Source organism: Osmerus eperlanus, chromosome 4 (assembly GCF_963692335.1).
Source record: "Osmerus eperlanus chromosome 4, fOsmEpe2.1, whole genome shotgun sequence".
Taxonomy (NCBI): Eukaryota; Metazoa; Chordata; class Actinopteri; order Osmeriformes; family Osmeridae; genus Osmerus; species Osmerus eperlanus.
The window spans coordinates 12,815,790-12,839,352 of NC_085021.1; the positions used below are offsets into that span (position 1 = coordinate 12,815,790).

Genomic DNA, 23,563 nt, shown 5'->3' on the forward strand with positions numbered 1-23,563 from the left:
TATCGAGACCAGCCACACACAGAACGCTAGGCTGAAGAAGATGTCATCTTGCATAGTTCCTATAGATGACTGCATGTTCCAGTTAAACAGAACTGATCGGTAATAATATGTTTATTCTAGTGGGTGGAGACAGCACTTCCACAACATTATAAAGTGGACAAAAATTACCCAAACATGAATCATGTCAGAATCTCAGATAAAAGAGAGTTGCAGCTGGAATAGCATAAAACGACATAGATAACAACAGGTTCCATCTTGGTTTCATCAGTCAAAGTGTTGTCCTAAGGCTCTGAGTTAGGTCCATGTGGCCCAGTCCTGAGCGTTAAAGGGAGTTAGCAGTGATGAAGACGTAGATGCGGGCCAGGAAGGTGGTGAAGGTGCCTTGTCTCCACAGCTTCATCTCCACATCGACCAGGAAGTCCTGAGGCTCACGCACCTGCTGGTGCAGGTACACCGCTCCGGTGTAGGCGTTCAGCTTCCGCGTGCTAAAGTAGTTCTCCTCGTTGCCCTGGGTGATGCTGATGATGACGTTGTCTCCCGAGTAGGCGGGGGAGGGGCCTATGCGGAAGATCTGGGCGGGGATGAGGATGTTGGACTGGAAGCTCAGGTGGTAGTAGGTGATCCTCAGAGGGGAGTTCTGACAGTCCAGGTGGTTGGGACAGTTCATCCTCTCACAGCGCCTGGGGAGACACAAGCAGCTGATCAATACAGTCAACCAGCAGCACGCTGACACAAACCAGAGCCATGACATCACGCAGCCTGGGGCTGGGTGGTGGGGCGAGGTGGCGTACGTGTCGGAGACCCGGCGGTAGTTCTGAGGACAGTCGAAGGACAGGCAGCGGAAGCCTCCCTGGATGTTGTAGCAGGTCTCTGCCAGGGAGCAGTTATGGTTGCCCATCGTGCACTCATCTACATCTGGAAGCAGAACCACACAGGTAAACAGGGCTACTCAGGCGCTCTGGACTGTGGAACAGATCAGGATATCTAACCAGCCATGTTCCCGTACACAGAAACTCTATATTGATCAGATGTATGGATGTCAGATCTGAGCCGCTGGTCCCCTCTGTGTGTCCTGAGTCCTCACCTCTGCAGGAGTGTCCGTTAGGGGACATGGTGTAGCCGTACTCAGGACAGGCACACTGGTAGCTGCCTGGCACGTTAACACACTTGTACGTGCACAGGTGGCCCATGCTCTGGGAACACTCATCCATGTCTGGGGGGCGGAAGAAGATGAGTCAGGGTACATCTATCCACGAGGTGGTGTGTGGTGTGTGTGTGTGGTGTGTGTGTCTGACCTTCACAAGAGTGTCCATCCTCCCTCAGGTGATAGCCCTGTCGGCAGTAGCACTGGTAGGACCCATAGATGTTGGCGCACTCCTGGCTACATGGGTTGGTGAGGCATTCATTTACATCTGCAGGATACAGAAGAATTAGGACTTCTATCATTTGATCTCTGGCCAACTGTATCACTCCACTCTCAGATAACTCAACTCAGCAAAGGTAGAGGTGTGATAGGGGAAATAACAACAAATGCCTATGCACACATAGTACATACACAAATTGTACACGCACATATTGTATACATACACACCTTCACAGTTCTTGCCATCAGTGGATAAGCGGAAGCCAACTGTGCAGGAACACTGATAGGAGCCTGGTGTGTTCTCACAGGTCTGGGCACAGAGGCGGCCAGGGTAGCGCCAACACTCATTCACATCTGACAGGAGAGGAGGAGGAGGTGTTACACACACTGTCAAAGTGAATGTGCCTGTGTGCGTGTGTTTGTGTGTGTGTGTTTGCGTATGTGGTTGTGTGTTTGGCAGTGTGTGAATATGGGTGTGCGTGTGGTTGCGTGTAGTTATGTATGTGTGCGCGTGCGCGATTGTATGTGGTTATGTATGCATGTGTCTGTGTGGTTGTGTGTGAATATGGGTGTGAAGTGTGGGAAGCAGCTGCCTGCTGATAGTCTAAACACTCCAGTGGAGTCCATTATTATTAGAGTCACAACAGAGTGAATCAGCACACTGTCCTCTGCAGTGTCTGCAGCCCGGTGGAACAGCAGGAGATAAGACTGCAGCACAGCTGGGAAAGCAGCGCAGTCGTTTGCACACTCCAGATTACCAACTAGGAGAGAGAGGGAGAGGAGAGAGAGAGAGAGAGAGAGAGAGAGAGAGAGAGAGAGAGAGAGAGAGAGAGGGAGAGGAAGAGGAGAGGGAGAGGAGAGGGAGAGGGAGAGGGAGAAGAAGAGAAGAGGAAGAGGAAGAGAAGAGGGAGAGGTGGAGAGGAAGAGGAAGAGGGAGAGGGAGAGGGAGAAGAAGAGGAAGAGGAAGAGGGAGAGGGAGAGGGAGAGAGAGAGAGAGAGAGAGAGAGAGAGAGAGAGAGATGAGAGAGAGAGAGAGAGAGAGAGAGAGAGAGGAGAGAAGAGGGAGAGGGAGAGGAGAGGGAGAGGGAGAGGAGGGGGAGAGGAGAGGGAGAGGAAGAGGAAGAGGAAGAGGAGAGGGAGAGGGAGAGGGGAAGGGAGAGGGAGAGGGAGAGGGAGAGAAGGAAGAGGAAGAGGAAGAGGGAGAGGGAGAGGGAGAGGGAGAGGGAGGGGGAGAGGGAGAGGGAGAGGGAGAGGAAAAAAGAGAAAGTATCCCCCCCCCCCCCAACAAAAAATAATAATACAAAAACGTCATGCATATGGGAGGTTTGTTTCTTTAGCACATACCCACGCACGTCTTCCTGAACATGTCGTACTGGTAGCCAGCCTGGCAGTCACAGCGGTAGGAGTCCGGGCAGGTTGTGGCACAGCTGCCCCTCTCCACACTGGTGCAGGGAGCTCTGACACTCATCCACATCTGACCGGAGAGGCAGACAGATAGGGGAGTGGGTTGGCTGGACTCTCCATGTCGGCTTCACGACAGTGGAGGCACTGAGGAAGGGTCAGTGTGTGGAGATGTTCATACTGTAGAGGCGCTCCTCTCACCAATGCATCTGGATCCGTCTGGGCTGGCGTGGTAACCACGGCTACACATGATGATCTTGCGCTGACAGCTGTAGGATCCCACTGTGTTGAGACAGTTGAACCTGGGCTACAGGGCCGGCCAAGGCTCACACACTCATCGATGTCTGGAAGGAGGAAGAGGCGATGGAGAAAACCCGAGGGAGAAGAAAGGGAGAGAGAGGGATGAGACCAGAGAGAGAGAGAGGGGGGAACACAGGGAGAAGAAAAGGAGAGAGAGGGATGAGACCAGAGAGAGAGAGAGGGGGAACACAGGGAGAAGAAAAGGAGAGAGAGGGATGAGACCAGAGAGAGAGAGAGGGGGAACACAGGGAGAAGAAAGGGAGAGAGAGGGATGAGACCAGAGAGAGAGAGAGGGGGAACACAGGGAGAGAAAGGGAGAGAGAGGGATGAGACCAGAGAGAGAGAGAGAGAGGGATGAGACCAGAGAGAGAGAGAGAGGGATGAGACCAGAGAGAGAGAGAGAGGGATGAGACCAGAGAGAGAGAGAGAGAGAGGGATGAGACCAGAGAGAGAGAGATGCCGGGAGGGAGGGAACCGCAGGGAGAAGTGGAGATGTACAGAAGAACGAGGAGAAGGAGGGAATAGGGCGCAGGCCTTTAGTCACGCTCTTAAAATCAAAGGACCACAGACATCACACACTCTCTTCCCCCTGAATAATTCAGTTATGTGATGTGTGTGTTGGTGTGAGTGTGTTGTGAGAGAGAGATATTCTCAATTTTCTCGTTTTCCAACCATGCCATTCACACTTTTTAACAGTGGTTTGGGTCTGCCTCGACATGCCCCAGTTCCTGCCCCTGGGGGCTAATTCCACAGCATCAGTACGCACTGTACTGGAGCAGAACCGAGGGAGGGCAAGGGAGGAAGGGGGGGACTCAGGCTTTCATCCGCCCCACTGCAGCCCACGTGCTCAGGCCCAGGCCCAGAGCTGGAGCCCCTCTGATCCCCCGCCCTGGGTGGTATTTAACCCCTCTGCCCCCGGACCCCCGCTGGGTCCTCTGAGCTGAGCTGGGCTCTGGCTCACCTGTGGCACTGCTTTAGATTCAACACAGGTGGCATCAATCCTCATAAAACATGGAACAGAGGTTAGTTTGTTTGATGTGTGTTTCACTGTAGGATTTTACAGTGATCCCACGAATCATCATACCAGTAATGCTGCTTGTCCCACAGTGTACCTGGCGTGTGTGTGTGGGAGACTCACCCATGCAATCCCGTTCGTGCCCTGGAGAAGCCTGCGGGGCAGCGGGGTCTGGGGTTGCACCGGAACGAGCCCTCCGTGTTTACACACTCAAAGCTAGGGCCACAGGTCTGGGTCCTCTCAGCACACTCGTCAATATCTGTGGAGAGAGAGAGAGAGAGAGAGAGAGAGAGAGGAGAGAGAGAGAGAGAGAGAGAGAGAGAGAGAGAGAGAGAGAGAGAGAGAGAGAGAGAGAGAGAGAGAGAGAGAGAGAGAGAGAGAGAGAGAGAGAGAGAGAGAGAGAGAGAGAGAGAGAGAAGACAGAGAGAGAGAGAGAGAGAGAGAGAGAGAGAGAGAGACATGCATCCATGGAATTGCAGTATTGTAAGAGAGGGCTTTAGATGAACAGTGTATATGCAGTTTATGTTATAGCCACTGGGTGGCACTGTGGCTTAAGGTAAAAATGAAGTCTTAGTTCTTTGATTTACCTGGGAAATGATTGTACTGCTAGTATAATGGAATCCATTCCAGGTCTAGTAAACAATCAACTCTAAATGTTGTCCACTTCATAGGATATGTAAGGAATGTTCCCACTACTAATTATAATCATTAACGTTTGTCCGGCCTAAAGCTTATTATTTCTAAATGATGAATGTCTCCAACTAGTCAGGTTGACATATGTGCATTAAGTCTTCCCCTATCTGTGTTGTGTGTGTGTGTGTGTGTGCATTTTGACAGAACAGAGCACAGCATTTCCACAGAGCACACCTCCACATGTCCACTGGGGGTTCCCCTCCTGTCAATCACCCTGACACATCTAGAGCTGCATGAGCCCTCATCACTGCAGGACTCACATCTGTCAGAATACAGACTTAGAGAGACCGCCTCTGCTCACGAGTGTGTGTCTGTGTGTGTGTGTGTGTGTGTGTGTGTGATGAAAGTGTGTATCAACCTGTGTAGTGTAACGTTGTCTTATATTCACACAGACTGCCTCTATATCAGTGTGTGTCTGAGTTTCCAACCCCTCGTTAAGGGCTGGTCCCAACCAGCAGACACTGATTGAGCTCTCTGGTACTGACGAAGGCCTGGCACAGCTGGCGGGCTGAGAGGCCTGACAGACGGAGGGAGTGGCCAGGGAGGGGATGAACGTGCCAGATCATCAGGGCCTTCACTCCTAGTTATAGCAATAGCAAGGTCATTTGCTCATGACAAATCAAGAAGAAGCTTGCTCAAAGTGCCCAGTGAAGGGCAGCAAGTTCATTCCCGATACAGAGGATATAATTATTCTCAAGGAAATTGGGTTGGAAATCCACTCTGAGAGCAACAGACAGAATTTCTTCCTGGGGTTGTGTGACGTGAGGTGTGGAGGGGGAATTCAGTCCCTTTGCTGGGAGTTGGATTCATTTGCGAGGGAAAGCTGGGGAGTTCTGGTCCCTGAGTAAATAAATGATGAAGGACTTGGTGACACAACATGACTACATCTTAAATCTCTGGTACTCCTGAGCTGAACGTGTGAAATGGTATCTGTTGTGGCTATTGTCGATACATGCTAATTTGCTAATTTGTTAATGTGTGTATCTACAGTGGTTTAAGTGGAGACCTGCAGTTGTTATACCTCCACCTCCATCCCTATAAAGAGTGATATCTCTGCAGGAGTAAACAAGCTGTTAACGACCACCTCATCTCCGAGGTCTCCCAGCACACAGAGGCAGCGTGAGTCTCGCACGCCCTACCACAGACCAGGCCATGGAGATCATAAGAAGCGCAGTGAGCCGAGCTCCACTTACATCAACACAAGACTGGTGCTCTTCCTGAGGCCCATGTCAGCAAACCAATACTACAGCATAAGGCAACTGTCAACTCCTAACAAGCACTGTTTGTGTGCTTATTGGGAAGGGACGCAGCACAGTAAAAGCCCACATTGGCAGGGTCGCATGGGGGGCAACTGTCATTGTAGGTTTGAACAATACTCTTTCCTCAGACTGTTAAGGTCGAAAACGTAAACGTTGTGTTGCTAGTGGCTCCAGGTGGGAGTGTGATGTGGCAGCATAAGTGCTTAGCCTCCTGGGTGGGCAGCTATGGAGACGTACCTTCACACATGTCGTTGTTGATCTGGAAACCCAGCGGACAGGTGATCTGCCTCTGACACACAAAACTCCCAGCCGTGTTCATACACCTCTCATTCAGCTGGCAGGCATGCAGGGACAGACACTCATTTATGTCTGAATGGTGAGAGAGAGAGAGAGAGAGAGAGAGAGAGAGAGAGAGAGAGAGAGAGAGAGAGAGAGAAGGTAAGGTAAGGAAGAAAGAGCAACCAGGGAAGAACGGATGAGGCAAAAAGAGAGAGATGAATTGGTTGGCCCAGTAGTACAGTGAGTGCAATTGTGACTCCACAAGAGTGGTTGGCATCTCAGTGTAATTCTCAATATCACTCAGAGACAGTCCCCAGGCAGATTAAACGTCAGACTGTACCCTCACAGGGAGAGGGGATTGGGGGCACCACCACTGCGTCCAAGTCCCACACAAACAGAGATTTGTCAACACACTGCAGCACTCACAATGTCACAGTTCAGCACCACCCCCGACAGGGAAGCAACAAAAGAGGATGTGACTTATCCTAGTTGTGAAGAGAAACCAGAGCAATTTGAGAGTGCGGTGTGGAGGACTGTAGGTCAAGCTCTCAACGAGACAGCTTTATGATCCAACATACTGGAGAGGGTCTCAACCAGGGTACTGCGATGTGGTGGAGACAGTGTGAGATCTCACATATAACAACAAATCCTACAGGGTCTGTGTCTCTGTCTCCTGTTCTGTGCTGTGGTGGGCAAGGGGAAATAGAGCTGTTGTTCACAGCAGACCTTGGGGCACTGGAGGAAAATAGGCTAGGCCGGGAAAGAATGGAGTCAGAGACAGTCCACACCAGACTGGGGCTGTTTGAAATTGGTGAGGGATGAAAGGATAGTGTTGATGAGTGGTACTGTGTGTGTGTGTGTGTGTGTGTGTGTGTGTGTGTGTGTGTATGGTGTGTTCTCATGCCCTCTGTCTTTCATACCTTGACATGACTGACCATCAGCCGTCAGAGAAAATCCAGGGAAACAGGAGCATTGAGGCCTTCCGGCCACTGGGGTGCACTGTTGCATACAGGGGCCATTTCCTTTATGGAGGGGCACAACACAATACATAACATCACACAACACAACAGTAGTCAGGGTGACACATGTCACAAGGGAGACGTCACCAGCACTGTGTATGAGAGATAAACACTTCCTGATTTACTATATCCTTTTTGCTTATTTCCTGTTTCCCTTTGAACTCTGACCTGGTCCTTTTGTATTTCCTGCTTGGCCCTCGTTAGGACAGGTCCCCACCCTGGTGTTAGGAAGCAAAACACGTCCACCCCAAAGTCACCCCCACACGACAATGTCACCTACAGTATCTCTAGCAGGGTGCTGCACTACCTCTGAACACGGAGTTACTCTCTGATCTCTGGTTTAATCAGTATGCTTGTGTGTGACATTTGAAACACAATTGCAAGTATAGAGGAAAGGCAAGTTAAGAGAGACAGGCCACCAGGGCTGAGATTAGCTGTTTGGTGTTTCTCATTTGAATCTAATTGGGCACTTCCACATAGTGATTCCAGCTGGTGATTAAAAGGGTGAAGATGGAGAGGGAGGGAGATGAGGAGGTCTGCCAGGCCAGATCTCTGGCACTACAGCCAGCTCTGCCCTACCTTCACAGGGGTTCAGCTGGACAGGTGGCTGGGTGGTGGAGAGTGGGGATGTGGACCCCACTGCTGGTTTGTCATCCTCTCTCAGTCTGTTCTCTTCATCTACCATGTCTGTAGGTACAGCACACATGTATACATGTATCAAAGGTAAAGGAACATTTGACAAAAAAGACTAATTGCACAGTAATCAACAATGGCCCCTTCCTCCTGTTATCTAGTCTTAGTGGTGGTTTAGGAAAATCTTGTGAAATGCCTTCTCCTCATTTTATATGAAACTAGATATACAGTCAGATGAAAGCTTCCACTTGGGGGTAAAGGTGGAACAGGAAAAACGATTGCCTGCAGACAACCCCATGTTTTTATTAGTGAGACTCAGCCCTCACTGTAATTTACTGAAAAGAGACCTCACATTAGACGCCTGTTGAGACAGGCTTCTGTGGGTGAAAGCCTCAGTTGATAAAGGCCTGGTTTTCTTCAGAGAGACAAACTAACACAACTTAAAAGTCGCACATGTCCTCAAGTATTTCCTCACATCTCTCAGTTACAAATGATGTACCGATAAGTGTGAAGAGCGCTTGTTATGGAGATGTCTGAGTCATACCATGTGTACGACTGCAATTCTAAAGGGAGTATCTGTTCTGACACTCCACTAGAGAGTCGATGCAGCTCCAGGAAGGAATAACCATTATCAGCCTCAACCAGCTTAACCAGACAGGAAGGAGCTGCGCTGTCCAACAGCACAATCATATGTTATGAACGTTAGGATAAATATAGACATGTTTCTACCTGCCACAAAAACACTCCATCCAGGTATTTATGGAGAAGTCCATTCAAATAAGTTGAACAGTTTTAGTTTGATGGGTACAGCATATATTAAAACAGTTCCCTTGTCCATCTTGTCTTTCTATATTCATCTGTGATGTTCAATTTGGAAGTTATAGGTTAAATGCAAACTCAGCCCAATGACTGAACTGTTTCTGTAGTAAACAGTACAGTGTCACCAGTGTCACCAGTGTACAGTATGTTCACCGTCTACAGTCTGACTGTCTACCTTGCACACATCTGCTGCCGTCCATCTGCAGCACGTAGCCAGGGTAGCAGGTACACCTGTAGGAGCCTGCTGTGTTCACACAGCCCTGGTGGCACAGGGTGCCCTGGTACACCTGGCACTCATCCACATCCTCCACCTCTGGAGGGCCCTCCGCTGTGTTCTCCTGCCCCTCCTCTCCGATGGAGAAGGCCTCCTTAGGGAACGGGCTGTCGGACACTTGACAGGGGGTGAGAGAGAAAGAGAGAGGATGGGTGGTCTGTGACATGCTTACAATAGCAAAACACCTCTCTATTAATCATGTCGACTTCCTCGTAGGTAATTAGATAATGTCGATTAAGTTGATGGCGCATCTTTACTGTCACGGAATGTCTTCTGAGCACAATGATACGAACTGGAATCTAAGCCATTCAGCAGGCACAGTGAATACAGTACTGGAAAGGCAAGGAAAGACTTAAAACAGTGTAATAAAAAATGTTGTCTGTGGGCATGCAGTCCTGCTTTGCTCTGCTCCTGGGCTGCCACTGTGGTTTCCTCTTGTTTAGCTGCCCAGACCTCCAGACTGCTGAGACTGTGTTACTCCACAACACAGATGGTTGTAAAATAAAGAGGCTCTTTGAGAGTCTTCCTGCTCTGATAAATGGTGTGTGTAACATCACTCTCTGGATGTGCCATGGTGTGTAAAGTATTCTGGTGGGCAGCATATTGGCAGTGCAGTATGTGTGTGTGTGTGTGTGTGTGTGTGTGTGTGCAGTGCTCCTCTACCTCTCACTGGCAGGGCAGTGGGGTCCAGGGTGGGCATCTCTCTGACCAGGGGCAACCCGTCCTGTTCCTGCCGGGCCCCGTCCTCGCCCTCACAGCAGGTGAGGAAGACGTGGCTGCAGGGGTAGCCCAGGTACTGGTGGGCCTCACACCGGTGGCCCTCGCTGCGGAAACGTAACCCCAGAGAGCAGCAGCTGCAGCACTCCTGTAGAGGGCATGGGTCAACAACAGTACAGCATGTCAGACAGACGGCTGAGAGAAAATGTTTGGGGAGCGTTCTGGTTGTATTCCTAATGCTGTGTCATGGTGCTCATTATCAAGAAATCCAAACCTTGAGCATCTCTTACTGTACATACAGTTCTTTCTCTCTCGCCCTGTCTCTCTCTCTCCTTCCACTCCCTATCTAAAGTTCTCTTCAGGATACTGTTGAAACAGGGCAACAGCAAAACATAAAACTGAAATAGTGACCCCAGAGATGGTGGGTGGTGGTGCTTCAGACCTAAGTTATGTGCCGCCTATAGTGAGGTGGTGAAAGCCAATATTTAATGTCCAACTCCAGCCTTGAGTCACTAATGACCCCATACTGCTCTGGGGCCTCTGAGTGGGCCTGTACTTCCCGAAACACACAGGTCAGACAGGAGATGAATGATTTGTAATCTGGACTAATATGCTACAAATCCACACTACATCAATTTGATTTCACCCTACACTGACAGCCGTGAGCTATGCAGCTGAAGCTTCAGTTATGCTCAAATATCACTACTATGTTTCCAAAATACCGGGGAGTCCAAACTCTGAATGTAGCTCGTTTGATAAAAACAACTTGAGACATTTTCAAGTTCTGTGGTCTCCTTTAAGGGATCTTTGACTGTCTGTCTAGAGTAGAGGAATCTTTGGGCCTGTTTGACCATGAAAAGTTTCCTAAATTGAATTATGGTAATTAAATCACAAGACCCTTCAGTAGTGTGTTCACTGCCCATGACTGGAGAAGCTTGTATCTAAGAGTGGCTGGGAGGGTGGTTCTGGTAACTGCATTTAAATAAACGAATACACGTGTGGCAACCTCTTGGTTTGACCTAAGGTATTTCTCTAGGTTTGCCAATCACTTCTCATCACGTCCTGTCTGGCCTTGGCTGGACTGTACTGTACTGTGGGCAGCTACTAACCTTGTAAGAGTCTGCTCCACACTGGTCACTGGCGCCCTCGTCACACACGACTCCTTCTCTGGCTGCATTCAGCCCCGCAAAACACCGGCTTTCCTTCAGAGAGCCCAGACAGCACTGTCTCTGGGCAGTCCTGGCAGAGAGAAACACAGAAGAACGTCCTGTTAACCTATTTCTACAGTAGGTGTGACCTGGGAAAGCTAGCTGTAAATTAGTACAACTGCAGAATCTGTGCTAAGCATTCAGTTGGCAAAGCCTGTAAAATAAACAGTTTTTTAATTGGTTCTGTTACTGATGTCAAATATTTACAGTTTGAAACCATGATGACAATTATACTTGAAACATACAATACTATCTTGAAACAATATTGATAACAACATGGACTTATGTTTGTAAAACATTAAGGCCCAGTTTCCCAGACAGGGATTAAGCCGAGTCTTAGACTAAAAACTCAATTAGATCTCCATTGAATTTTCACTTACTTTAGGACGAGGAAACTGGGCTTGAATCTAACATTAACAAGACAAGCTTGATTCAAACCACAAATAAATGACACAACTAAAATCTCCCTGGAATCGCCAGCTACTTTTTTCTGCAATAAGCGCCCCCAAACCAATCGTTGCCTCACCAAAATAAGGGAAATTAGGCCTCTATCTAGTTAGACCTGCAGTCAGTCTCCCCTAGGGTCTTACCGACAGATGGAGTGTTTGTCTGCTCTGGGAAGCTCTGTGATGTTGCAGTGGCCGTTGGCTGAGGCCCACTTCTCTCCAGTCTCACAGCAGATCTCCACCAGCTCCTTGGCAGACACCGCTAGAAGACACACACACACCATACATAAAACGTAGTGCAGCAGTGTTTCTAAAGTAAAGAGCCCAGGTCTTTGTCCCCAATTTGACTTACATTTGCCTCTTAGAAATCCAATATTTTCTCTAAATCTGCCTTTGGTGAATACACATCCAACAGTATGAGGAACAAAGGATTTAATTATTTAAAACCTTCCCTTTCTGTTTCACTGGCACAAAGTTCCATGAAACCCAAGATACCATACAATACGCATCCAATGTAATGCTTCCAATAGTTTTTAGCTTGAAGTCTAATTAGTGTCAGTGCAAGCAAAGAAGTGACACAGTATCACTTTATTCCAAAGCCATCCAGGGAAAACATAGAAGGAAAACCATGTGATCTAGAACATGTGATTTAAAGTCAAGTATGTTGGGGTTGGTAAGTTCATCGCGTGACTATAACAATTGGCATTCCAACATTGATTTGTGTTGCACTGCATACTGTACTTGGAACATAACACCTGAAAATGCACTGAAAACATGGGCACACAAAGGTGATGTGGGATGTGCACAGGTTGTGAGGACAGATTATGGTATGTATACATATAATTTGTTAGAGTCCTCTCACTACTGTCATATATGGTCATTCTACAGGTATGTTCTCGTACAGAACCCCAAAATGGGTTACAAGTTAAGCACTGTTTATGTGTGTGGCCTTTTCATCTGCTGGGTATAAGTTTCATTTGACTTTTGCCTGATTTGGAACGAGATTTGAGCTGAGTACAGCATGCCTGCTTAAGAAAACGCTGTGAAGGTCAAGCAAGCCAATCAAAAACATATTTGCATAACATGTAAACCAGCTAAGTAAGAAAACTTGCCTACCAAAAATATTTAACATTTTTAAAGATAGCTTCTGTATGAAGTCACAATGGCACTCATGACATAAGTTGTATTTTGACCCACTTGTGACACAAGTTGTATACTGATTGTCTGCTCTGTCCAGTTTATTGCAGGGGCATCTTGTACCTTTTCATGCCAACAGCAAGCCAATCATGAAGTGCAGAGAAAACTGCAGTACTGATTGCATAATTTATAGCTTCAGAAATTAGAACATTTGAAACCTTAGAAGAGGTTACAACTCTTTGATGAATAAATATGTGTTCCAGACCCACAATCCCAAACGCTGGTATTATAACAGAGAACATCATTATTCATCCCATTCATTTGCATCCTGTTCCTTTTCACTAGGTGGTATAAGCTCACTCATCATGAGAAGAGCCCCATGTGTCCTTCCAGATGGCAGGACGTATACACACAGCTAGGATCCCCGCTCACAACGCTCCCACAAAGGAGCCACAAAGATCCAAACACAAACAGACTCCTTTGAACTACATTCATTTTCACTATAATACCTCCATTACTGTGCATTGGGGCGAACAATCAGTGAGTCTGCGTAGTCCACATCTCTTAGACAGACCTTCTAATTTCACCAGTAGGATAAACATGTTCCTTTCAGGTGTGCAGCGTAATGACAACCCTGGGTGCTTATTTCTCATGTTTGGAGTGAGAGGGAAGAAGATGGGCTCGGGCGGTTGAGGTCCAACTCTCTTTGCTTGGCCTGTCATTACGTCTGTCTGTCAGAATGCCAGCATCAGACACACCACCACAGAGCCCATCCAGGACCTGTGACATCACCCTGTGTCTCCAGATGCACAACAACATAAGAACAGCTCCTGACACGTCCAGGTCGGACCGTAAATCGCCTGTCCCGCCGCACATAGTTCACCTTCCTAATGAAAGCTTGTGGATCATTCCCTCGGTGGAAAGGGTGATTTACAGTATGGTGGGGAGGAGGAAATACAGAAACAACACATGTACATGTAACAAATCTTGGCTCGCTAACCTGACAAGTGCCAATATTGGAATGGTTTTGATTATATTGCCTGCAGTAAGCGTGTGTCGCTCTCTCACTGTCTTTTACACCTTTGACATTTGCCTGCAAAAACACAGTATCATGTCCTGGTTGCCATGCTAGGACTGTCCAGCCGCAGCTGGCCATGACATAATAGGGAGGGATCTTCTCCTATCACAATGACATCACTTCCCTCACAGCTGAATCATGTTTGAAGAGACACTGTATTGACAGCTTTGATCCTAATCTCCATGACACGGAGCTGGAGTGCATGGAACTGTGTGAGGCAGCTCAGTGAACTGTGGACTGAGGTTGGTTGTGCTTGGTGGTTCAGAGCCACGAGGACCATCTCTCCATTTCATGGTTTCCCTCACCAGCCTTCAGTCTCAGTAGATATAGCTGTGGTGGGATGACTAGTTTGATGTTCAAACAAACTGTACACACACACACATACACACACAGTCCCCCCACATTTTTCAACAAATGTTCAATGTTGCCTGAGGGTCTGCTAGACTTGTTTCATGCTACAAATGTTCTTCAATTAGGAGTCAATTAGTTAAAGGCATTCTACTATAAAGCCTACCCTCCACCGTTTTGTTATTTACTTGAAAGGGAGGATCCATTATTTGTTCATTTAGGGATAATTCCTCCTAAACTCAATTACGTTACCAAACATTGGAAGATCTCAAACAACTTGCATTAGCAAATGCATCAAAATAGAGTTAGAAGGAACACTAATGCTCAGCCCGGGTGTGTCTGGATCCTGGGGAATGTGGTTTAACCATCATTTCAGTGACAGCGAGTCAGATGAATATGAGGCAGAGCTGTCCTGCTGTTATTTATCACCAATCCACTACTACTTATAGGCCATGTTTACGACCTGGTTTTCTACATATGGCAGTGATGGTTTTAACCAGGAATGGCTTGGTGGAATGGTTGGTGGCCTCTAATAAGGACATGTTGCAATAAGGAGATGTGCCTGTAAAGTAAAGTCCATGAAAATCCCCCTAGATGAACCCAAAGGAGCCACCTCCAAGCTCATCCTTACAGTAACGGCAAAGATGAAGCCTAATGTGGCAAGCTCTGGAATTCACCCTCCTTCTCATGCTCAAGAAAATTATACTTCTGCACAGCCCACTCCCATGTGCTACATGTTGGGACAGTGGTAGTGATAAAAAAGTGATTTTCCTAACCCTCCAACACACATACTGAGAAACTACAGGAACAGGAAAAGCTTATGCTTTTTTTTAAGCGTATGTCTTTAGTTTTCCTTTGTCTGTTTAATAGTCTAAGGCAATGCACTGCATGCCGTCTTCAGTTTTGCCTGGTGGTAGGCTGGCTCTTTGATGAGCAGAGTGTGGAGCTGTTCCCCAGCTCCAATGATTACTGGGGGGACTGGGAACACTAAAGGCTCCTGGGGAAAAGAGTAATCACAGCGGCTCACGAGGGACTAGAAAGTAACGTCTGGCAATCACGCCACAACAGTGGTCTCATTCATCACATGAGTGTTATGGTGCTCTCAGGTACTCCCCCCTGGAACATAACACCACAGCTAGTCAGGCCAGTCTGGGAGAGCCTCACCCCTAACTCCACCTCCGCACACAGAGCCTGCTGCACGGGGTGGCTGGTGGAGGATGGGGAGCAGACGGAGGAAAGTTATTGACTGAAAAGAGGAAAAAGAAAAAAAAGTTGTTGGGCAGAGTTCCAAGAAAGAGCAGACCCATTTATGTGCAGTGAAAAATGGTTGTGTGTTTTTTTAGGGCATGCTTTCTGTTTTCCTCTCCAAATGATTTAGGCATCTTCCTCTAATGGTGTTGATAACAGCCATTACTCATGGAACTTATCGTCTTGGACAGTTCCTGCGCTGACCTTCCTGGAAGTCTTCCCTTGGACCCTCAGGTCCTTAACCATGAACTCTAACAATGTCACATAGCCCAAGAGACTTGGGAGAAGCTAGATAAGTCACTTCCACACACACACTTCCACACACAGAGAGTGTGTAGGGCAGTGTGGGTCCACGCTCAGTCAACCTAGCATGAGTGGTAATCTACTACTGCTAAATACTTGGACTTCATCCTAATAGTCTGATATGCAACACGAAAAACATGAGGGCCTCTGTCAAGACAAATCTGTCTGTTTCAGGGAATTCAAAACCAGCAGAGGATATTGACTCATGGGCTTTCACAAGACATTTCTGCTAAACTTGACCTCAGACTTGCCTCTGTAGGTACATTGTGCGAACGAGGAAAAAACAATGTGGCTCATGACAGCCAGAGTCCAGAACTGATTCAAGACTTAAAAGTCTACCCATGTTACATGGATTGTAGGTGACATTCAATTCTCATGTTAACTCCCAGTGAAACATCCCATTCAGCAATACATACTATACATTCCTATGGAGGCCAGGTGCTGAAAGGAGGGAAAGATCCTAACAGGTCTCAACAACCAGCGTGTAGTAAAGCAGGTTGACTAGCCATGGGCTGGGAACATCACAGATTGCTGTTTGTTGCACCACAGCCACTTTGACTAAGAAGTGGTCAAAGTCCCCGATTTGTGACTCAATCCAAACTTTAAGTAAGTGTCTTAGAAGTGGCTGTCAGGATGCAAGCATGAGGTTAATACCTTTCCCTAACTCAGTTTTAAGTCTGAAAGTCTCATTATATTTCAATTGAGCATTGCAGATTTGATCTTTGTAATCTGATTTGGGTCATTTTCCAAGGGGGGACCTAGATTTCATAAGAGGATTATCAAACACATGAACTCAATGAAGGAAAATGAAACTGTGTCATAAAGGAATCATACAGTATCGTCTCATGATGGAGAACCTGATAACCCTTCACCCAGAGAAGAGATGTTCTACTTTTCTACATACTGCAAAACTCATCTAATCAATCTATCATCGGTTTTTCATCTGAGGATCTGCTGGGCATGTATCTGTGCCCTGAGGGGGCTGTTATCGTCCCTGAGCACACTGTTGATCAGACATGAGAGACAGGCTAAGGTACAGGGGCAGGCCAGCCATCCCATCATTACAGCAAGGCGATGAGGGAGGAGGCACACAGATGAACATGATATGGAGGAGATATGAAAATAAAGCATGTATTCATTGTTCATGAACCGTTCGTAGCATTTTATTAAGGTAGCATTCTTCCATAAACCAAATTAAAGTGTCATAAATACAATTGATTGGTTTTTCTCTTATCTCTAGAGAGCAGGAAAGGGTGATCTGTCAAGGGATCCTACACTTTCCATGACCTATGGTTTTCCTGGACCAGAGCCAGCTAGCATGTAGACTGATTAAGAATTCCACACAGCAGAACACAGGACATGAGCAGGGCAGGAGCTGGAGGGTATCACATAATGTGATGTCATATGATGGAGTAAGATTCTACCACCTTTGGTATAGGCTCCTGAGCAAACTCTGTGGTAAAAATTTACAGAATCAATGTTTTACAGACTACTATGAGCTAATCCCTTTATCACACTGTGCAGTGATAATGTAATGTGCTGCCTCACCCTCGCTGTCTCCCTCCCGTTCTGGGGGCTGGTAGTTCGAGAGGGTCTGGGCCTGCCTCCCGGGCTGCTGCTCTCCCTCCTCCTGCAGCTTCACTGGAGCTCTGCTGGTGGGCCTGAACTGCACCGTGGGTATGGAGGCTGGCTGCTCCTGCTTCTCCTGGGGCCGGCTGGATTCCACGGAGACCTTCTCATGCCTCCTGTGGCCCTGGGATGCGTGGCCTCCATCCTGGCTGCGAGGACCCTCTCTGTGTTTGGGATGTGCTGTGTGTCCCGCCTCCGTGTCGGAGCCGACGGCATGCTTTACTTCCTTCAGCGTGTGCTGTGTCTCTCGGTCTCTGCTGTCCCTGACACCAAGTTCCGGTTGATGCCTGTAGATCTCTGGGGCCCCTTCCTGTCCCCTTGTTGGTGTTGCCGTTCTCGAGGGGGTCTGGTTCATGTTCTGGAGGCTCTCAGTCCTGGGATCCATCCTGTCCTGATCATGTGTCCCCAGTCTCTCTCTCAGCTCTTGCCTCAGGTCCTTATCAGAGATGTTTGGAGAGCTGGACTGAGGATAGGGGTCTGGCACGCTGGTCGATTCCAGTGGTTGGACAAGGGGTGGTGGGTTAGTGGATGTAGCTATAACCGGTGAGTAGTCATAATCCACCTTTTTACCAAGACTGGGTGGGTCCTCCTTGTACAGAGGTAAGGTGTTGCCAGGTAACTTGTGCAGTCTTGAGAGTGGGTCTAGAGGGTTGGCCTGTCTGTTGACATAGGGGCTGCTGCTATCTTTCAGAGGACTGCTGTTCTCAGTGGTGGTGGCCAACTCAGGCTTTGTCACACTCCTGGGGTCACAGTCAGGGATAGGAGAACACATCAGTCTCCCACCGTCATTGGGACAGTGACACACCTGACATGGGTGCATCTGGAACGAGTGGCCTGCTTCATACTTCCTGTTTCCATGGACACAGCCGGTGCGCTCACACTGCTGACAGCCATCCGCGGGTTGCGAGACGCTAATGCAGTTGGGCGGGATATCAGGACATGGGATGAAGCGACAGCTGATCCTCCCGCCACCCTGGGGACAAGAGCATTCCGTGCTTCCAAAATCCACAAAGTAAGATTCTCCTTCTGGAACTTTCCCCTTGCGGAAGCCTGCATGGACACAGTCATAGTACTGGTAACCTTCACATGCACATCCTGTTTTCACACAGGTGGCACAGCAGGAACCCTGCTGCAGGACCTCTTCGATGCAGCTCTGCAAAACAGGACAATCTACACCTGTACAGTCCCTCTGGCATAAACAGGCGTCCGGGGAAAGTATCAGCAGACATAGAAGCAACACAAGATGTTGAATGTTCATTTTCAAAGTCTATAGAGGTGATTTTAGGAGACCAATGTTTCTGTTCTTCTAATTTCTTTCTAGTTTCTTCTAAAGTCCACAGGTATAGAAATTATATTGCATAGGTGCACCTATGGAAGGAAAGGAATTGATAGAAATTGTTATTAGTAAATGGAGTTGTAGTTCAGCCATCTGTAATTCATTGTGGTCACATTTTTTGCCTTGGTCATTTTTGCATGCTTTAAGATCAATCTATTGTGAAACCATAAGTCATTAACTTCTCTTTCGTGTTAAATTGACCACAGGCCGAATGTCTGTTTTTCCATGCCCACTCTCCTGGCAGAAACACAACGGGAGATGCATGCTGGGGTTTACATTACACACGGAAATATGGCTACAGGTGACATGGAAATATAGAGAACTCATCTAGTGGTTCTAAAAGCAAGGCTGAAAAAAATGAACCTTTCCTCCAAAACAATAGAATAAATGTACTAAATGCTTTGTAGAGGATTGCTTATCAGCAGTGATAAAAGCAAATACAACCTCATGGAAGCTCGTCTCTAAAGGAGATGTTTCTGGTAGATAAAGGGGGTGACAGATTTAGATAGAGATACATTCATGTCAGTGTCCTCCGCAGTACTGCTGATACAGGGAAGAAGTAAAGAGAGCACTGACGAGAGCTGACACTAAATGCTCATTTGTGACAACAGAATCTGTAAAAATGTTGATTTAAATGCTTGTGTCTTTAATGCTCAACTTTTTAACAAAATGACATTTTGTTTGAGTAAGAAATATCTGAAATGTATGTAAGTATTAAAAGCCTATCTGATCTAAGTCAGTGATGTGACTTTAAATAAGAAAGAGCATACTGAAAACCAGGTGTTTTCTATTTAACTGTTCCTGTTTTTCTGCTTGTTCCAATCCTGGGAGACAAAGCGACAATTCAAGCACAAAAACCTGGTGAAGGAGTTAAAACATTTTATCAGAATGAAATACAGTTCACATTCAATTTATGGAACAGACTGCACAGACACATTTTGTCAAGAAAAAACTATGACCTTGGCAGAACAGCCAAAAACAATCCCATTTGCACCAAACTGTGCAAACTGTGAGCAGGTAGATTCCAGCATATGTTAAAGTAGTTCCAACATAGTAAAGTAGAAGAGGGCCAAGGTCATGTTGACATGTTGTATTTTCCTGAAAGCTCATGTGTACTTTAGTGTATGTAGGCAGAAACCTGCTCTGACATGTCTTTAAACCACCAACAACTCACATCCCTACATCTACATTTACTAGTACCTCTGCTTTCTGTATTAGTGTGATCTACAACATGTTCAGTCTGAGTGTATAACATATTTAGGTAAATGAATACATTAGAAATATACCCCTATGTGAATACAAATGACTATGCTTAAACTTGCTTTTTTAAGCTGTTCTGTTGAAGTGACTTAAGATGCAAATGCACATTTGTATGTGAGTGATGAGTATGTCAGGGGCACTAATTGAAATACGGAATCATCCTTAGAGCAAAACCTAGTATGCTTAATAAAAACTAATTTGACTAGAGTAGAGTAAAATAATGTCATTCTAAACTACTCTACCTCATTTATACTCAGCTACACAACCTTTTTGCAAATTCAAAGCTTTGAGAGTGCTTCAGACAATGAATAAACGTCTTATTCTACTACCTCTCACATCTGTGGCTACTTCTGCCTCCCGTCGTTTTAGAAGGCCACCAAAGAAGAAAAGTGCTTTAAGGCACCACTTTGGAATCAATGATGCCTTTGTGTGCTGTTGGTACAAAATCATACAAGCAGATATTGCACTTGAGTGGCATTAGCTCTCTGGTTTGGGGTCTTAATTATGTTGAATTCAGCATGAAGCATTAAAGCCTGACGCTCTGAACAATTTCTGCCTACAGGTTGAAGTCAGAAAAAGAAGCTGAATCTGGGATGAGAAGTTGAAGTGATTGTAAAACATCTAGCTTTATCTGCTGAGCTTGACAAGCCTCATTTGTTTGAATGAGGCGAGGCAAATTGTTTGTTGCACCATCAGCACAGACAATGTCGAAAAAGGTTTTTCAGACGGTTTGTTTGACCGCTTTCTTAGCCCGGTACTGTAGCAAATAGTTTGACCCTTGTCACCGCGGTTAGACACAGAAAACCTTATGTTCCTACATCAAACATGATAACAACCAGTAGCATGTACAAAACTTCAGACAAATTTGGCCGGATTATGTAGCAGCCGGTGATGTGCAGTTACGTGAGTTGTATTATGGCAGACCATTAGAGTTTACAAAGGTATGTTTACAAAGGCAGATCACACTACTCTACACTGTCTATGGATTGTATAGAATAAAAAGGCATCTTTGGCTGTAATGCCATACACAGAGTCATGGGTTAAAATATGTGAAATAGTAAGATTTTGTCTCGGACTTTCGACTCAAACAAAACTGTAGTCTAGAACAATGGTGTTAAAAAATAATTACCTTTCCTTGTGTTACAATTCCAATCCTGTCAAGTGTACGACTGATAACCTGCTGGGCAAAAACTTGTCCCCAAAGTTTCTGCGCTCGATCTGAAAAGAGAGTGAGAGCGCTCCACTGAGGGCGGGACAAGAAAGTTTCCTTTCGCAAAATGGTTTGCCTTTAGAATTAAGTACATTTTGTTAGCAAAAGTAATAGGGCCTAGTTTGTGCTTGCTGAATTATTGTAGATGCATTTGCCGGTGATTTCATTTTAAATAACGCTCAAGCTCATGCTAAATGACTAAATGTAATGTAAATCACGAATCTTTATTTATTTGTTTACACTTAGCTTGGGTTTGAGAGAAGCTATATATTACTTCCAACATTTAGTCTACATCGGTTCATCGCAAGCTTTTTGAGGCTGTATGGGATTTAGACTACTTTCATTTACTGAGTGATCCACTGTGTCTATGGTTAATTGTCTACGGTTAGCTTCTCACTGATGCAGGAATACAGCACTTTAGACAACAATCTCACTCTAAAATTCTAATGCATACCGTGAGGGACTACATCACATGATGACTTCACTTGTCACAGTGTCACAATGTGGGCTATTTTATTATCCGTTTTTAACAGTTCAATGCATTTATTTATCCTCCTGAGATATGTCCTTACTCAGTCCGATCTGAGGAAGCTTGATCCTGTGATGTAACCTGACCTCTGAACTAACCTCAGAGAAACCTATTTTATCTGAGGGGTCATGCCGGGCAGCATGAAAACAGATTGAGACAAAAGCCTCCTCACTGAAAGGATAGATTGATCTGACAGGAACAAGGGGTTGTAAGGCCATTGGTTACATTGTTTCAGAAACAGTCCTTGGCAAATCAATGACATGGATGAGTCAGTGTCCCTGGAGTTACTTTTGAGTCTTGAGTAGGCTAGCATCCATGGTGAAACAAACAAAACAATATGGGGATATCACGCTTCTGGACTGCTTGAACATGTTTTTAAAACAAACTCAATCTGATTTTCAAATTTTTGTGAGAAATATGTGGTCTGCTCCAAGAATCGCATTTATTAGTGACAACATAAAATTGGGTAATGCATTGCCGGCCCGTCAACACACTACAAACATCTATGTTGTCTTGGGCAATTATCCTCTGAGAATGTCCACATGCTCCGTTGTCCCTTCAGCTTCATACTGTAACAGGGACTGCACAGGGGACAACGCCATTGATTTTTCCAGTCCAGAATTTGACTGCATGCTCAAATGTGATCTCAGCCTGAGCTGTGCCTGGCAGCCAAACCTGTCTCTGGTCATTTTAATGACATACGCTAACTGGCTGTGGGGCTCGCTAACGCCCAGGGGAGCCTGGGGTCACTCTGCTCCACATTGAGCCCTGGCCACGATTACAACCAACACCCATAAGCTGTTGACCCTCAAAATGCACGAATGTAAAAGCACACCAGGGAAGGAAATTACGTTTTAAAGTTTGTGCTCTGAGACAGACATTTAATACAGATTATATAATACAGATAACAAGACCACCCACCACCTTGGTAATGAATGTAAGGAAGTTTAACTAGTTATAGCTTTGACATGCATCCCAGAAAAACTTTACCTTGGACCACCATCCAGACTGGGAATTATCCATTCTCAGGTCAGTCAATACAGTATAGAAAAGTACAAAACAAATGGATGAATCCATTTCTCGTATCCTCAATAACCGCCAAACACTCATGTGCAGCTTCCTGTGTTTTATAGAGTGCACAACCTTGGACACCTTGGCTCCTGGAAGACGTAATCATGTAGCAGGCTGTGACCAGAGAGGCCTGCTCCACAGTAGTTGACCCACTGGGTTAGAACCAGACAAGCTCACTGCGGTAAAGCCTCTTAGCGCAGGGTAACGTGATCTGACACAAGCTGGTTTGGGAAAGGTAATTGCGTCCTGTTCTATTGTTATTTCTCATTCATGCATGTTTGAATGGCGACTTCTACCAATACTAATTCACCCAGACCACCACCCGCTGTCCTGCCTCTGGATAATCCACCTAATGGGACCAATTTCTCAGCTATATCTGGCCACTCTCCAGCACTCACCACCATTTAAAGAGCTTCATGAAATAATGCTAATAATATGCCTTTTTCATGTACTGTGAGCAGTGTGAAGTAATACTCCCCATGATTGCCAGGGCTGTGCTCTAGATTTAGTACTACATTCTTTTCATCCAATTAGACGTCATTGACTGTGACATCATTGTCTATCAGGGGCCCTAAGTCCAGCAGGTGTTAATGTTGTCTGTTCATTGCGTGACAATGTCCTGACCTCCCATCTCTGTTTGAACAGGTGGACAGGGTTTCCCCCAGCTGTGTCTTCTATCTACTACAGTCACATGGCACTGCTTTAAAGTGTTGTCTATTGCCACAATCAGCTCCCTTCATGACTAATGCTACAAGGCTTTCAGATTGAGATCCTATACTTTCTTACTTTCTTGTGACTCTCAGACAGATGCTCAACCAACACATAGAATATGCTACAATGTATGAAAACACTCTTATGAAACCATTAATTCCTAGCAGACAAATTATGTGAAATGCTAGATGTGCATTGGTCCATAAGAGTTGCAATCCCTTGCATCTAAAAGCCCATGTCTCTTGCAGACCAAATGTGTTTCCTATCAGCACTGTAG

At 46.3% G+C, this 23,563-nt stretch overlaps 1 protein-coding gene and 1 long non-coding RNA gene across 2 annotated transcripts; one reads left to right on the forward strand and one right to left on the reverse strand.

Moving 5' to 3' along the window:
• Positions 1 to 18,563, reverse strand: LOC134018888 (fibulin-2-like). The gene is given in 19 exon segments (XM_062459219.1): positions 1 to 680; positions 792 to 915; positions 1,085 to 1,213; positions 1,296 to 1,412; positions 1,592 to 1,717; positions 2,708 to 2,768; positions 2,770 to 2,837; positions 2,966 to 3,070; positions 3,073 to 3,108; positions 4,203 to 4,210; positions 4,212 to 4,338; positions 6,269 to 6,400; positions 7,231 to 7,332; positions 7,909 to 8,016; positions 8,957 to 9,172; positions 9,719 to 9,920; positions 10,882 to 11,011; positions 11,571 to 11,688; positions 17,089 to 18,563. Coding segments are annotated over 19 exon segments (3,606 nt in total). The 5' UTR covers positions 18,428 to 18,563; the 3' UTR covers positions 1 to 322.
• Positions 18,564 to 20,556: 1,993 nt separating this feature from the next.
• On the forward strand, positions 20,557 to 23,327 carry LOC134018325 (uncharacterized). Its single transcript, XR_009929921.1, has 3 exons — positions 20,557 to 20,706; positions 22,638 to 22,810; positions 23,221 to 23,327. It is a non-coding gene; the product is annotated as an uncharacterized LOC134018325 (long non-coding RNA).
• Positions 23,328 to 23,563: the final 236 nt, after the last annotated feature.